This window comes from Lagopus leucura, unplaced genomic scaffold (assembly GCF_019238085.1).
Source record: "Lagopus leucura isolate 7727_CA_CO unplaced genomic scaffold, USGS_WTPT01 Super-Scaffold_774, whole genome shotgun sequence".
Taxonomy (NCBI): domain Eukaryota; kingdom Metazoa; phylum Chordata; class Aves; order Galliformes; family Phasianidae; genus Lagopus; species Lagopus leucura.
In genome coordinates, this window is record NW_024962258.1 from 1,030,861 (window position 1) to 1,047,341 (window position 16,481).

The 16,481-nt window shown below is 39.4% G+C and overlaps 1 protein-coding gene across 3 annotated transcripts in view; it reads right to left on the reverse strand.

Annotated features, from left to right (window-relative positions):
- Positions 1 to 16,481, reverse strand: part of FER (FER tyrosine kinase) — a 172,529-nt gene that overhangs the window by 52,488 nt on the left and 103,560 nt on the right. For 2 of the 3 annotated variants that reach the window (XM_042864894.1, XM_042864896.1), the window contains 3 exons: positions 15,031 to 15,087; positions 8,518 to 8,633; positions 6,999 to 7,093 (listed from right to left, as the gene is read on the reverse strand). In XM_042864894.1, coding sequence (XP_042720828.1) covers positions 6,999 to 7,093; positions 8,518 to 8,633; positions 15,031 to 15,087 — 268 coding nt within the window. Of the gene's footprint in view, positions 1 to 6,336; positions 6,419 to 6,998; positions 7,094 to 8,517; positions 8,634 to 15,030; positions 15,088 to 16,481 lie in introns of those variants that run through there. The other variant, XM_042864897.1, reaches the window with a different exon arrangement.

The window sequence follows — 16,481 nt, forward strand, 5'->3', positions numbered from 1 at the left end:
ATTAAAATAATTTATTATCAAAACAGAAGTGCCATAAAAAGACCCATGATCTGTTGAGAGAGAAGTTGGGATCAGGATAATACTACTTAAGAAGGATAAAAGAAAGGTGTCCTACTTTCTCTCATTCCTGTCTTTCCCATGAAAAGATGCAGGGTTCACTTGCAAAGAAGGAATCAACAGTAAGCAAGTTTATCAACCCCTTCATTATTTTCCAGGTAACTTCTGCATCCTAGCAAAATTCTAGATCTCTTTTCTCAGGCTGTCAGTATGGATTCTAGCCTGTTTACACACAGTACTAGCAGCATTCCAGGCAGTTTCTCTGATCGTTATCTAAACTTGCAAAACAACAAGCTGCTATGTAAACTCCATATGGCCCGTGTGGCATTTAAGAGACTCTGGCAAATTGTTCTTTTCTTTTTATGAATAACAAAGCAGCTCTTCATTATTACTTCTCTTCCTATAATTAACCCAGAAAATACGGGTATATAATTTTGTAGATTGATGTGGCATCACAGAAAAATAACACAAATCATACTCTGCTCCTCATAATGGAAACTGTTCCTGAGAAAGCCTTACCTACATTTCAATATTTTTGCAGAGAATACTAGAATCTCAAATATGCAGCAACACTCCCCAAACAATTGTAAAACCAGAATCCCACCTTTATAACATTACTGTCCAGTTAGATTAAATCTGTAGTCAAGTTCAAGGCTCTTTACTAACATGAGACACATGGCACATCTCAACAGCTTCTTCTCCTGATTCATTAACAATTGTCATTTAACTTCAACTTTTTCTTAGGATAAACTGAACACTTAAAATACATCTTGAAAAATCACAGAAAAGTTACTACACTAAATTACGTATTGTTTCAATATTTGTACTTTAGGTCAGAAGGTAGTAGAAAAACCTCCATCTTCTTAGTAGTACACCTTAACAAACCTGCTCATCTGATACTGCATTAAAAAATGTTAGAAGAAGTGTAAGAACAATGCAAACAAAATAACTTACAGCAATTTATGTAATTATCACAGTTTCTCTATAGTACTAATATGTTCCATAAATGAAAAGCATGAAAATATTGGGCAGCATATAGCAACTTGAGAGTTGCACTCTACTCTTTCTGGAGCTTATCTGAATCATTTCCTCTCTTTCAATGCAAAACATAAAATTAATTGCCTGATACTTCAATTAAGACTTATTTTACTACACTGTAAAATAATACATGACTTTTTGGCATGGAGTTCTAAATACCTATATTCTAACAGCATTTGAAACCTGCTTTTGGACAGTGGAGTGCTAGAAGAAAAAAACAGCAATCAAGACACTGTTGTTTTTTTTTCTATTGTGTAGACTCAACACGAGTCAGAATCAGTTGGGACAGATTTGTGACACTTTTGTCTCCAGGTAAAGTTTTATGCTGTAAACCAAGTTTACAGGCTCCTTACGTGAATATCCAACTGCTTTTAATCCTCCACTACATGCATATCACTTACTATGTATGTGCAGTGTAGATGGTCAGCAAATACTTAACAAATTAAACTGGTGTGCCATAATGTGCAGTGAACTCTGCAAGTAATTACACTGATTCTGGATCCCAGAACAACATACACCCAGGAGCCTAACGCTGAGACTGTCTGGAAGCCTGCACATCTGACTTGGAGGATTTGCAGGGCACGCACCTGTACGTTCCCCAAGCACCACTATAAAATCAGAGCCATAAAGGAATGAGAAGAGCAGAAGACACAAATATGAAATTACAAAATGTGAGGAAGGGTAAGCTTACAAGAAAAGAGAAATAGAAGTCCAGCTTCCATCTGGAACACAGTAATGAAAAATAATGGACATACAAACGCATGGGGAACATTTTGCTCAAACTTTCCTTCTTTGCAGAAGTCTTTTAACATCTTCAAACTGATAACTAAAGTCACAACTACTAAACGAGAACAAAAAATTTCCATGAGAAGGTGTCTATTAACATGATGCTACACAGATATCATGTCCTACTAGGACATGATTTTTTAGTTGTTCACTAAAAAATAAAAATAAAAAATACAAATTATGGAAAAAAACACATTACTGTAAAACGTGTATTTGCTTTTGTTACATGATAGTCTAGAAGCCAAGCAGCAACTTCAATACCGTGCCTTTGAAAGGATCTAGGTAGTAGGTTTTTTCAATTATTAATGCTATGTCATTTAAGTCAAAAAGTATAAATTTATTATTTACAAGTATGCTTTAAAGGTTATTACAGATTTATCCATTATGCAGCCAGAAATCAACTTTTTAAAACTAAACGTTTTGCTAAACTGCTTTTTCAAAGCAGCTATTTACCATAACTTAGGCCTGTAAATTAAGGTTTTTTACTGTAGGCCTCTGTTAATGTACAAAGACATAAACTGCTTATACTTAAAAATGGAAAGGTAACTCAATTTAAATAAAAGTTGTTTTTTTAATCAATTATAAGACCAGCATATAGAAAGCAATAATAAACATAATTATACAATAAACACATTCTGAAACAAATTTATAGAAAATATCTGCAAAATAATGCTCCTTAGAACAGTGACCAGGGGTTTCTTGTCAGTAGGCAACAGAATCACAGAATCACAGAATTGTAGGGGTTGGAAGGGACCTCCAGAGATCATCGAGTCCAACCCCTCTGCCAAAGCAGGTTCCCTACAGCAGGTCGCACAGGTAGGCATCCAGGCAGGTCTTGAACATCTCCAGAGAAGGAGACTCCACCACCTCCCTGGGCAGCCTGTTCCAGTGCTCCGTCACCTCACTGTAAAGAAGTTCTTGCGCACATTGGTGCGGAACTTCCTATGCTCCAGTTTCTGGCCATTTCCCCTTGTCCTGTCTCCACTCACCACTGAAAAGAGTCCATCCTCACCACTATGGCCACTACACTTCAGATATTTATAAACCTGGATCAGATCCCCTCTCAGTCTTCTTTTCTCAAGGCTGAACAGACCCAGTTCACTCAGCCTTTCCTCATAGGAGAGATGCTCCAGGCCTTCACCATCTTCGTGGCCCTCCGCTGGACTCTTTCCAAGAGATCCCTGTCTTTTTTGTACTGGGGAGCCCAGAACTGGACGCAGTACTCCAGATGAGGTCTTACCAGGGCAGAGTAGAGGGGGAGGATCACCTCCCTCGACCTGCTGGCCACGCTCTTTTTAATGCACCCCAGTAAGCCATTGGCCTTTTTGGCCACAAGGGCACACTGCTGGCTCATGGCCAACCTGTCATCCACCAGGACACCCAGGTCCCTTTCCGCAGAGCTCCCCTCCAGCAGGTCATCCCCCAACCTGTACTGGTGCATGGAATTATTCCTCCCCAGATGCAAGACTCTACACTTGCTTTTGTGAAACCTCATCCGGTTTTTTTTTCTGCCCAGCTCTCCAGCCTATCCAGGTCTTGCTGAATGGCAACACAGCCTTCAGGCGTGTCAGCCAATCCACCCAACTTCGTATCATCGGCAAACTTGCTGAGGGTGGCCATTATCCCCTCATCAAGGTCATTGATGAAGATGTTGAACAAGATCGGACCCAGCACAGACCCCTGAGGAACACCGCTAGTTACAGGCCTCCAACCGGACTCTGCACCACCAACAATGACCCTCTGTGCTCTGCCAGTCAGCCAGTTCTCAACCCACCTCACTGTCCACTCATCTATCCCACACTTCCTCAGCTTTGTTATAAGGATGTCGCAGGGGACAGTATCAAATGCCTTGCTGAAATCAAGGTAGACTACATCCACTGCTCTCCCCCTATCCACCCAGCCAGAGACAACATCATAGAAGGCTACCAGGTTGGTCAAGCACGACCTCCCCCTTGTGAACCCGTGCTGACTACTCCTGATAACCTCCTCTTCTTCCAGTTGTCTGGAGATGACATCCAGTACAAGCTGTTCCATCACCTTTCCAGGGACACAGAGGTGAGGCTGACTGGCCTATAATTGCCTGGGTCTTCCTTCTTGCCTTTTTTGAAGACCGGGGTGACGTTGGCTATCTTCCAGTCTTCAGGCACCTTCCCCGTCTTCCATGACTTCTCAAAGATGACAGAAAGCGGTTCAGCAATCACCTCTGCCAGCTCCTTCAGCACCCGTGGATGAATCCCATCGGGTCCCATGGATTTATGAACATTGATGTTGCCTAGGCGCTCCCGGACCACCTCTTCCCTGACAGAAGGGGGGTCTTCCATTCCCCAGATCCTCTCACTAACCTCCAGGGTCTCAGATTCCCGAGGGGGAGCTTTTTCACTGAAGACAGAAGCAAAGAAGGCATTCAGTATCTCCGCCTTCTCAGCATCCCCCGTTTCCAGAAACCCCCTGTCACTTAGCAGGGGAGCCACATTCTCCCTAGTCTTCCTTTTACTGTTAATGTACTTGAAAAAACCTTTTTTATTATCCTTTATCCCCTTTGCCAGATTTAATTTCAGGCGGGCTTTAGCCTTCCTTGTCGCATCCCTGCAGACCCTGACAACATTCCTGTATTCTTCCCAAGTAGTCAGACCCTTTTTCCACATTTCATGGGCCTTCTTCTTTCCTTTGAGTTTGTGCACGAGCTCCTTGCTCATCCACACAGGTCTCCTGCCACCCTTTCCCGATTTCTTCCTCACAGGGACACACCGATCCTGGGCTTGGAAGAAGAGCTGCTTAAATGCCGACCAGCTCTCACAGGCCCCCTTGCCTTCCAACACCCTAGCCCATGAGACAGCTCCAAGTAGGCCCCGAAAGAGATCGAAGTTGGCTCTCCTAAAGTCCAGGATAGCAATCCTACTTTTTGCTTTACTTCTTCCACTCAGGATCTTGAACTCCACCATCTCGTGGTCACTACAACCCAAGCTGCCCCCCAACCATCAGAAACTACTGAGATTTTCATCTGTGCTGTGTCTGTCAAAAAGAATACGAAACTACTGGCAGAACATCATCTTTTGTTTTCACAGATTCTGTTTGTAATGCGTCTTTACTTGTACAGTGATGCCAGCTGCTTATCCAGAAAACATGAAAACACAGCTTTTTAAAAATATATTCTATTATTTTTTTCTTATATTAAAATGCGTATCACTCAATAACGGTTTTCTAAAATGTAAAAAGGATTGTATTTCGTGTAGGTCAGTGGGCATATTTTATTAGAATTTTAAAGCACATATTTCTTAAAATACTTGCTATGACCCCTGAGTCCTTTGAAGAAACCATCTTTTACCAGTTTGCTGGATTCCATCAAATTACTAGAAGTATCACACAAAACTTACATTTAAAAAAAAAATTAAGTCTCTTACACTTATGTTTTCAATCTGACTTGTAAAACCTTCTAAGAATATCAAATCTAAGACTGGGTAATCATCAGTAGTATCATTGTAAAAGTATGGTTAAAGAAATAATAAAAAAAAAGTTTCTTGTTTCTAGGCCTTCTATCTCAGTCAATTTAAAAGATTGCTCTTTCCACTACATGTCTCAGAAGCAAGAAGGACTAGACTGACATCACACCCACACACTCTCAAAAAAATCACCACAGTCGGCTAACAAACTATTCCTCCCCTTTCCACCTATGAAGGCTCCTGCAGGAATGCATGCACGACAAGGCCGACAATTGACTTGGCTCCAAAGGTGTCTGCCAGGGGAAGGGAGATCATCTGAGTTATTTCTGCATGAAACAAAAGATGCACAGATGCTTAAATACAAATTTGCATCTTCTCTGCTGTTTCCACTGATGCGCAGTTACATAAATGCAACTACGTATCCAGATGTCATAAATTCTTTTCAGGTTTGGGACAGCGCAGGGGGGAAAAAAAGAAAAAACAACAGAATCACTGAATTGCAATCCGAATCTGCAATGAAAAGCAATCACATCACAGCAGCTTGAAAAGCACAGTAAATACATGGGAAATTTTGTTTCCCCAAAAAGGGGAAACAATAAAAAGAACACAAGAAAATTAACACGGGGAAGTTCCATGTCTAATGGAGCTGTTGCTAGTTTTTTTCCCCATGGAGAAAATAGTCAGATACGAACTATAACCCTTCTCAGACAGACACAGAATAGAATTCTAACCTACTCCATGCCATTTTTAAGTTATTACAAAGAATTCCAGAGTTAAACTCCCTAATTAAAGAATTATAATAAAGTATTAAAGTATGTTCAAGACAAAACACAGACAAAAACCTACCACCATTCAAAGCACTGAATATCAAATCTAAGCACTAATAATCATTATTTTAGGTGATCTCAACCAAACCTAACGGTAGAAAATAGGAAACTAAAATCAGAAATACTTTCCTGAACTAATTTAAATGTTTTGTCCTTCATCTGCTAAATTCCACAGAGTTGGCATCCTTATCTTCTCCAGACAGTTTGGTCAGTCTCAAAGTGTGGTAGACAAGTTTGAGTTCTCAGAAGAATATGGGGAAGTGTGATGACCTGGACGCAGCATGGAATGCCAGTACAATTTTTAGGTCAAATTCAGTGATAGATCAGTGTTGCAGTACTAAATAGTACTACAGGCCACCAAAATGACAAAATTTATAGAGAAGAAAATCAACAGAGCATTAAAATTGTTGAAAAGCCAGCTACTCATCCCAATAATTTGAGATTCTCTTCAGCCACTGGTGAGCAACATGAACACAAGATTCCAAAAATAAATGAAGAGCAACCTATGAACTAAGCATGTATTTTTATAAAGAAAAATGTCTTATATAAAAATTACCCAAATCTGATTTATTAAATAGAAACACTACTACGTAAAATTACTGCTACAGGAAATAACATGTAAATCTTAACAGGAGAAAAATGAAGATACGACTGAGATCCTGTGTAATAAATTCTATTGTCTTGAATGTCTACAGAAAAATCTGGAACAGCTTTGAAGAGCTTACTCTACTCCTAAGCTGGTACGTGATAGAAGAAAATCTCTAGGAATTTGCAGGAGCTTCATCATACGAATACAAACACAGACATAGAAAACAATGTATTTTATCAAAAAAGAAAGGGAAAAAATTACCTGGAACAAGTTCCATAACAATATAAATAGGTTGCCTTTGTGTGCAAACTCCTATGAGTTTTACAATATTAGGATGGTCATACTGTTTGAGTATTCTGAAAAACATACAGTAAGTTTATTATATTAATAAACTTTATTGTACAAACCAATTAAACAGAAAAATATCTTACACTCTTAATATTATTTTAATAGCATTTTCAGTACAATTACTGTTATCAATTAAAAGATCAATGTCATAGACAAATCATTCTTCTGGTTGAGGGTATTTCTACTCAAAAATCAAGATCAGCACTAGTAGTTCATTCTCACTGTAGTTTTAACATTTGTCTATGTAACATTTTATCTGTGTAACTGAAAAATATTCTGACAGGTTTGTAGTTTCTGAGGAACCCTTGTAATTAAACAGTATTTAAGTGGTGTATCAGAAGAGCAGCTTTGTTGAAAATGCATGCACAGCATGCCTCTACATTTTCCTGCTCACTTTTCAAATGCACACTCATTTCAGTTTTAATTCACAAGATTAATTGACAGAGTAAGTCTTAACAGAATAAAAATACCGCAATTTTCATCTCTGGAATTAAAGCAAAAACATTTACATCTTCTTACATGATACTTTAATAAGAACTTACACAGCCTAAATCAGCGTGCTATGATTTGTAAGTGAACTGAAGGTCTAGGAAGAATTCCATAGAGATCTTTTAACTTAAAAATGTTTCTTCTACAATTTGATAACTTAAACCACCTAATCTTTTTCCTAATTTTTCTAGAAATGAGAGTGAAACTTGGGACATGCGGATTTAATGAAAAATAACCGATTCAGGGTGTTTTTTTTTTTTTTTTCATATAATATTCTATACAACACTGTTCCATTAGTGGCTGACTGCTAAGCAAATGAAAAAATCTCTGTGGTTGCCAAGTTATGAGCTGTTTAAAAATGCTCAGCAAATACAGCATACATACATTGACTATACTACCTTGGGGCTTCACAGCCAGAACAGGCAATTTTAGTTTAAACAATTATGAGATTATCTCAATAGATCCTCCTATCCTGAGCTTAAGTTCTGGAAACTATGCAGATAGCCACATAACCTATCTGTATTCAGAATACAGCGTGCTATGATATGAATGCCACTTACTGCCTGATACAGCAGTTGGACTGAAAGAGGAAGTTGCTAAATCTGTACCATAATCTCATTTAAATTAATATCTTCCAGGCTTCTTACTGTAATCCTTGTGGCATATATCAAATAAATTCTAAATGGATGCATTTACAATATCAAAACTATGGACTATAGGCACAGCTTGCCAAGGTGGCTTCAACAAATACAGGGGCTTGCTGTTCATACACATTAAAAACGTGTGTGTACAGTTATCAGGGCAACACTTAGTGCAAGTACTGAGGGAGAATAAAAAGGAAGAAGTCTGACTACTGCTTCTTTCAATTCTTGCAAAGGTCCCATTTTGTAAACCTACACAGTAAGAAAACTTGGGGGAAAAAAAACAAACTTAGAGCACCTACCTGGCCTCTGACAGAAATTTGATTTTCAATTCCTGAGGAAGATCTTCTTTACAGGTTTTTACAGCAACAGGTGTCTTATCCTTTAATGTTCCCTTATATACCTCACCAAAATTACCCTAAAATAAGAAAAAAAAATCCTAAATAACCCAGTCTTTACAAATATCCAGAAATAAAATACAAACAGCTAAATAATCACCACAGAACTTTAAATTGTGTTTATGAAATCTTCTTCAAGTCTGTGCTCCTAGCACAATCAGTCCACACAGAGAATAAATCTATTATATAAATATGTCATATGAGTTCAATTTGGCTTGTGAGAAAAATACATCGCATAATTACAACTTTCTTTTAAATACTCTTAATAACTTAAGTCCTAACCTCTTTCATTTTCAAACTACTGCATTTTTTCAATAGTTTTCAATTTACAGTCCAGTGTAACTACACAACCCACTGTAAGACATTTTTATTTCAGCTTGTTGGAAAAAAAACTGAGATAGACATCTCCATCAGATGTGTTTTTAACTTGAAAAAAAAAAAAAATGAAATTAGCACAAAAATTTAAGAGGAAATTATGTTATTACAGAAATCTGTTATCGAGTAAAACACATAAAACGGGGAGGAAAGGAAAAAAGAGATCTCAATATCTCACACTTCTAGCGTTCTTTTTCCCCAAAGAGTAAATACAACATTTTAAATATATGTCTGATATATTTCCACATGAATCTCTTCCCCATGTTCTGGTACACAGAGCTGCCAATGACTTCAACAAACAGAAAAAACATGCTGGAAGTTTTTCCTTCCTTTTCTCAGTGATAAAGATTTCTTTACACAACATATATGAAGCCTCTATTGCCAAGATAAGAGAAACAGAAAAAAAAAAAGAAAAAAAAAAAAAAAGATGAGGAGCACAATAGAATCACCAAGGTCGGAAAAGGCATTCAAGCTCATCCAGTCCAACTGTAAAGCTACCACCAGTATTTCCCACTAAGTCGCGTCCCTCAGCACAACACCTAAACATTTCATAAAGACCTCCAGGGACAGTGACCCCACCACCTCTCCAGGCAACTTCAAGTGTCTGACCATTCTTTCAGAGAAGAAATTTTTCCTGATACTCCATCTGAATCTTCCCTGTCACAACTTGATACCACTTCCTCTAGCCCTATCACTAATTACATGAAGAGGTTGACCTCACCACAACCTCCCTTCAGGCGACTGTACAGAGCAGTAAGATCTTCTCTGAGCCTCCTCCAGACTGAACAATTCCAGCTTCCTCAGCCATTCCTCATAAGATTTGTGCTTCTGACCCCTCACCAGCTTTGTTGCCCTTCTGTGAATGCACTCAAGGGCCTCAATGGCTTTCCTGTAGTGAGAGGCCAAAAACTGAACACAGTATTCAAGGTGTGGCCTCACCAGAGCTGAGTACAGAAAGATGATCACTTCTCTGTTCCTGCTGGCAATCTATTTCTGATACAAGCCAGGATGCCATTGGCCTTCTTGGCCACCTAGGCACACTGCTGGCTCACGTTTAGTGAAGTGCTGACCAACACCTCCAGGTCCATTCCTTCCACACAGTCTTCCAGTCACTTCTGCCCCAAGCGTGCAGGGTTGCCTAGGGTTCTTGTGGTCAGTGTGCAGCACTTGGTTTTGCTGAACGTCATCCCACTAGCCTCAGCCCAGCTATCTAGCCTGTACAGATCCCTCTGAAGGACCTTTCTACCCTGAAGCAGGTTAACACATCCTTCCAACTTAGTGTCATCTGCAGTCTTACTGAAAGTGCACTCAATCCCCTCATCCAGGTCATCAATAAAGATATTAAACAGGACACACCACTAATGACTGGTTGCCAGCTAGATTTAACGCCATTCACCATCACTCTCTGGGCCCAGCCTTCCAGCCAGTTCTTTATCCAGCAAAGTGTGTATCTGCCCAAGCCATGGTCTGCCATCTTTTCCAGGAGAACACTGTGAGCATCCAGTCATAAGTGATCTACCCTATTTCAGTAATGGCAACTAAGTCAAAGTTTGCCTGATACACAATGGCTTCCAGCTCCTTCTTTTGGTTGCCCATGCTTCATGCATTGATGTAAATGCACTTCAGCTGAGCCATCTGCCCAATCCCATCAATGTTCCCCTAGGCTTATCTCTAGAGAGCCTTCTTCAGGGTAGATTGGTTACCTTGCGGTTGGACTTGGTGATCTTTAACGTCTCTTCCAATCTGAGCAATTCTGATTCTATGACACTTTCAGCCCCTTTCACCTTCATATCTACTTTAAACCCTCTCAATGAGTCTTGTCAGCTCTTGAGTTACAATCCCCCCTTGCAACAAGTAAGACCTATCTGCAGTCAACAGATCGTGCACTGAGTAAACCTCCCCATGGTCAAAAAAAGCCAAAATTCCTGCAATTGCACCAGTCTCAGCCATGTATTTATGAGATGGGTTTTCCTGCACCTCTTTAGTATCCCTTGGTGCCACTGATGTGACAGAAGCTACCTGAACTCCTGCTCTCTCAACTAACCACCTCAATGCTGTTAAGCCCCTTTTGATAGCCCTCAGGGCTCTCTCAGCAATGTCATTGCAGCCAGACTGAACTATCAGTAGATGATAAAGGCAATAACAACCAGACAGGTAAACTAGACAAGGGACACTTCTAGTAACGACCTTGACCTGGGTCTAAGGGAGGCAGCACGTTTCCCTACTGGACGGGCTTGGCTGACATTATGGGGCATTCTGTTCCTCTCCAAAGGAAGTAGCCTACAACAATTACCCTTCTTTCCTTCTCAGAGGAGGCAGTCTTGAGGTGCAGAGTCAAACTTCTCACTCTAGAAAACCTCCTGGATGGACCTTCTACCTCATCCTTACTTACCTCTGCCTGGAGTTCCAGAGCCTCAAACCTGCCCAGGGAAGTTGTGGAGTCTCCTTCTCTGGAGATATTCAAGACTCACCTGGACACTTACTTGTACGACCTGGCGTAGGAAACCTGCTTTAGCAGAAGGATTGGACTCAATGATCTCTGAAGCTCCCTTCCAAGCCCTACGATTCTGTGATGCTATTACACAGAGCACCTGGGGAATTGACAATGGTATGAACCAGGTCTGCCAGTAACACTAAACTGGCACCTGCTTCCACTCCTCATCTCTTATGTCCCCTCCCTCTGCTCAATGATGGCAAGGCAGGGAGTCCGCCACAGTCTGGTGCCTTTCTCTTAGGTGTTTTGGTTACTCCACCAGTCTATCAGAAGAAACTGATAGATGGAACCTACTATCACAGTAGTAATGCCAAGGGAAGAAATTCACGTGCCTAAACACAGGACAAGTATTATTTCACACACCCTAAGATGTCTAAGAAACAGCTGGCAAGCAAGCATGCCTACTCACCATCTATAATGCTTCAGAAACAGTACTTTTAGAGGACCTCTGGTATCTAGAAAGGCACTATGTGGCTCCTAACACGCTCTTCCTCTAGTGTACTGTTTATAAGAGTATTTAACATGGAAAACGAAATACTATTGAACTATTTTAAATGCTTTTAATTCTTCATTTTAAATATTTATCACTTTATATGTAATTTTTAATATAGTATTACATAAACTACATACTTGTATATTTCATTTTGCGTGTATTATATAATTAATACTGTACAAATAAATGGACTATTCACTGCTGAAGGGAAAAAAAAATTTCTACTTTCAGAGCATCACAGAATTATAGAATTACATGTGTTGGAAGAGACCTCAAGAGATCATTGTGTCCAAAGTAGATATCCTACAACAGGTCACACAAATAGACATCCAGATAGGTCTTCAGTGTCTCCATAGGAGGATCCACAACCTCTCTGGGCAACCAGCAACCACTGCTCCACTGCCCTTACTGTGAAGCTTTCTTCCACATGTTAGTATGGAACTTTTTACACACAAATTTTAGGCCACTACTCCTTGTCCCTTCACTACAAACCACCGGAAGAGCCCTGCCTCATCCATCTGCCTCCCACCTTCCTTTAGGTACTCATAAACATTTATCAGATCCTCTCGGTTTTCTCTTCCCCAAGCTGAACAGATCCAAGGTTACTCAGTCTTTTCTCATATGGGAGACTTTTCAGGCCCTTTATCATCTTTGTAGGCCTCCTTTGTGGTCCTCTACTGAAATCCTTCTAGGAGATCCCTCTTTTTTGAACTGGGAAGCCCAGAACTAGACACAGTAGTCTAAATGTGGCCTTATTAGAGCAGAATAAAGAGTATGGCCTGGCCATACTCTTCTTAATGCACCCCATGATACCACTGGCTTTCTTGGCCACAAGAGCACACTGCTGGCTCATGGGCAGCCTGTTGTCCACCAGGACACCCAGGTCCTTCTCTGCAGAGCTCATCTCCAAGAGGTCATCCCCTTACCTGTACTGATGTATGTGGTTATTCCTCCTCAGACGAAAGTCTCTACCCTTGCTCTTGTTAAACCTCATCAGGTTCCTTCCCGACCAACTCTCCAGTCTGGCCAGATCTTGCTGAATGGCAGTACAGCCTTTCACTGTGCCAGCCACTCCTCCCAGCTTTATATTGCTGGCAAACTTGCTGTGGACTCTATCCCTTCATCCAGGTCATTCATGAAAGTGTTGAACAAGACCAGACCCAGCACCTATTCCTGGGGAACACAGCTAGTTACAGACCTCCAACCACACTCTGCGCAAATGATGACAGCCCTCTGAACTCTGCCAGTCAGCGAGTTTTCAGTCGCACTGTCCACTCATGTATCCCATGCTAAGTTTCATAACAAGGATGTTGTGGCAGCTGGTGTCAAACGCCTTGAGGAAGTCAAGGTAGACAGTATTCACTGCTCTCCTTCATCTACTCAGCCTGTGATGACATTACAGAAAGCTACCAGGTTGGTGAAGCACGATTTTCCCTTTGTTGAATCTGACCGACTACTCCTGATAATCTTCTTCTCTTCCGAGTGCTTGGAGCTGGCATTCAGAACAAAATGTTCCATCACCTTTCCAGGGATGGAGTTGAGGCTGACTGGCCTGTAGTTGATTGGATTATCCTTCATGCCCTTTTTGACAGCCACTTTGCTAAGTCTGCATCAGTGTTCCCTGATTTTCCTAGCCATTGTTTCCAGTAGACTCAGATTTCTCACTTAAATGATCAACAGCTGCAGTTTATTTAATATTTTCATATTGGAAGTTAATGATCTTCTCACCCTTATATTTTCTAGTTTGATTATATCATCTGAGAAATGAATACATTACACATTCATATGGTTTACAAGAAAGTTATTAATCTGTTTTAAAATTTTAAAACTCCATGTCCTACTAAAATCAGTTTTAAGACTGCTCTGTCTTCATCAATTTATTAAAATATTTTGTAAAAAAAAAATGCAATACATATGTAAACTTTTTTAGAAATCAATGTTCAGACTATGTCAACTGTCTTGATAGATGCAGAAGTGATGAAAATTTAAGTCAGATATTGTATGTCAGTAGAAGCAGTTCATAAGAACTGCAGCTCATATGCAGAATTTGTACTATAAACAGTTTCACTTGAGACTTCATACACAGTCAAGGGTTGCTCCAAAAATAATGTTTCCTATTTATTATGCTGGCCCATGACGTAAGAGACTGACATTGGTGGTATGGCAGTAGAAGGTGAACATTCCCACCAATATCCCATGGGCAGTCCAAGAAAATGGCACATGACATAGAAGTGCTTATGAAGCAAAGATGTGTCACTGAATTCTTCCACGTGGAAAAAGTGGCACCTACTGACATTCATTTATGACTGCTGAATATTTATGGAGCTAAACAGTGCATGGGAGCACAGTGAGGCATTGGGTGGTGCATTTCAGCAGTAGGGTCAGCTCAGCTGGTGCAGATTGTCATGAGCACAACACGCAGGTTCTTGTTCATTGCTGGTGAAAATGAATAGCTAATGATGATGACTACGCTGAAAAATACTGTTTTAGAGCAAATTCTCAGCTACATCAAATGGTGTTATTATGCTCTTTGTGTCAGTTGTAGTTTTCAAGGACATCGTAGGCAATAGTTTTGGAGTGATCTACATACTACTGAGAGATTACCTAAAATTACAATAAATCATACAGTAACAATGAATATTTGGTTTAACAAATACTGCCTACATTATCATCTTATTTCAATTTTTTCTTTTTACTTACATGCTTTTCATATTTTTAAGCAATTTTAAAAATAAAAAAACTAAATTAAAAAAAATTTTTTTTTTGCAAGACTGCACAATTTAAACTGTAATATAATGCTTTGCAGACACGTAATTAACTTAAAATCCTTACAAATGAGAAAAACATGTATGCTAAATATTTTCAGCAGACACATCACGCGATTCACTATTATATGCAATAAGCATTTATACTTATATAATACTAACTCATGTATTAAAGCAAAATAGTTGGTATAAAAATCACAGTAATTTAAAGGATAAAGCAATAGGAAATATACAGGCTTAATGACTAATACGTATTTATTTACATGTTGATAGCTCACTTGATTACTTACTTTGCCCAGTAATTCTCCCAGAGTGACATCCTCATGATTGAGAACCCATTTCTTATCCTATGGTAAGAAAAGGAAAGAAGAATGCTCAGTAATATCAAATACATACTTTCTATTACATACACTTCAGCAAGTCAAAATGTACCTAAAGAAGCGTTTGTTTGGACTGCTCAGTCAAAAACACATCAGGAAGTTAAAAACAGCATTCAGAAAACATGCTTTTCAAGGAAATGCTAAAATACACAGTATAGCCTGTTAAGTGCATCAATTAAGTAGACAGTATGTGTGCTAATAAACAAAACACATGCACTTTCTCATGCAAGCTCTGGAAACAGTATCTAGTGCTCCGTTTTTAAAAATGACTTGAGCCAAAACTTCATATTTTAGAATATGAAGTAACTTATTGCAGGGTCAAAAACAAAAACAAACCCAAATCAACATTTATTTTCTCAGTGCCAATATATACTGATTTTTTTGCTTATTAACAAGGTACATATGGCATATCTTAAGTCTTAGGTCTTAATCTTCTTCGATAGTTTGATACATAACAGCCAACTACCTGAGAAGACAACATAATAAGCACAAGCCATTGGATCTGTGCAGTGCTGATGACTAACAACTTTATTTCTTTATTAGCACCTAATCTGCTTATCACCTCACAAACACCATTAATACCAATCATATTAATGGTAAGATTCTATGTATTTTTTGTTAATAAAAACTCATTAAAGCTCACAGAAGACCAAATCAACCATGCTGGCTTTGCTGATTGACTTCTTAGTGGAATCTTAACAGACCAATCTCCTGGTGCAAAACAGGAGGTTACTCATGTGCGCAAATAAATACTTGATGGCAGGAAAGGAATAAGAGGGAGCCAGGCTCCTCAGTGGCTCCCAGTGATGGGATAGGTGGCAATGGGCACAAATGAGGAAACACGATATGTATTCTGAACTTGAGGAAGTGTTTTTCTCATATAAGCGGATGCCCAGAAAGATTCTGAGTCTTCATCTGCAGGGACACTCAATACTCAACTGGACCCACTCGAGCTGACACAGTTCCTATGGTGGAGGGTTGGATGGATGATATCAAGTCTCTTATAATCTAGCTAAGCCTGTGAGAAATGTATGTAATTAAACCTTAATGTAGGGAATTCACTCTCTTTTTATAGATACAACATGTCTGTAACTAACATGATAGGTCAAGCATGCTAGTTACCAGCACAGAACCAGATATTTCACACATTATATTTCCTGCCAAAGACTGCATCCTAACTGAAGGCAATGCCACAGCCATGACTATCTTTAACATGTTTTCAAGTTTAAAAAGAAACACTGAGTGTATATTTATTTGCCATTAAATTAATCAGTAAGATACGTCCCAACATAGGAAGCACTGATTTCCTAGAAAGAAAGCCATTAAAAAACATATATACAACCCCTATGGCTGAACCATAG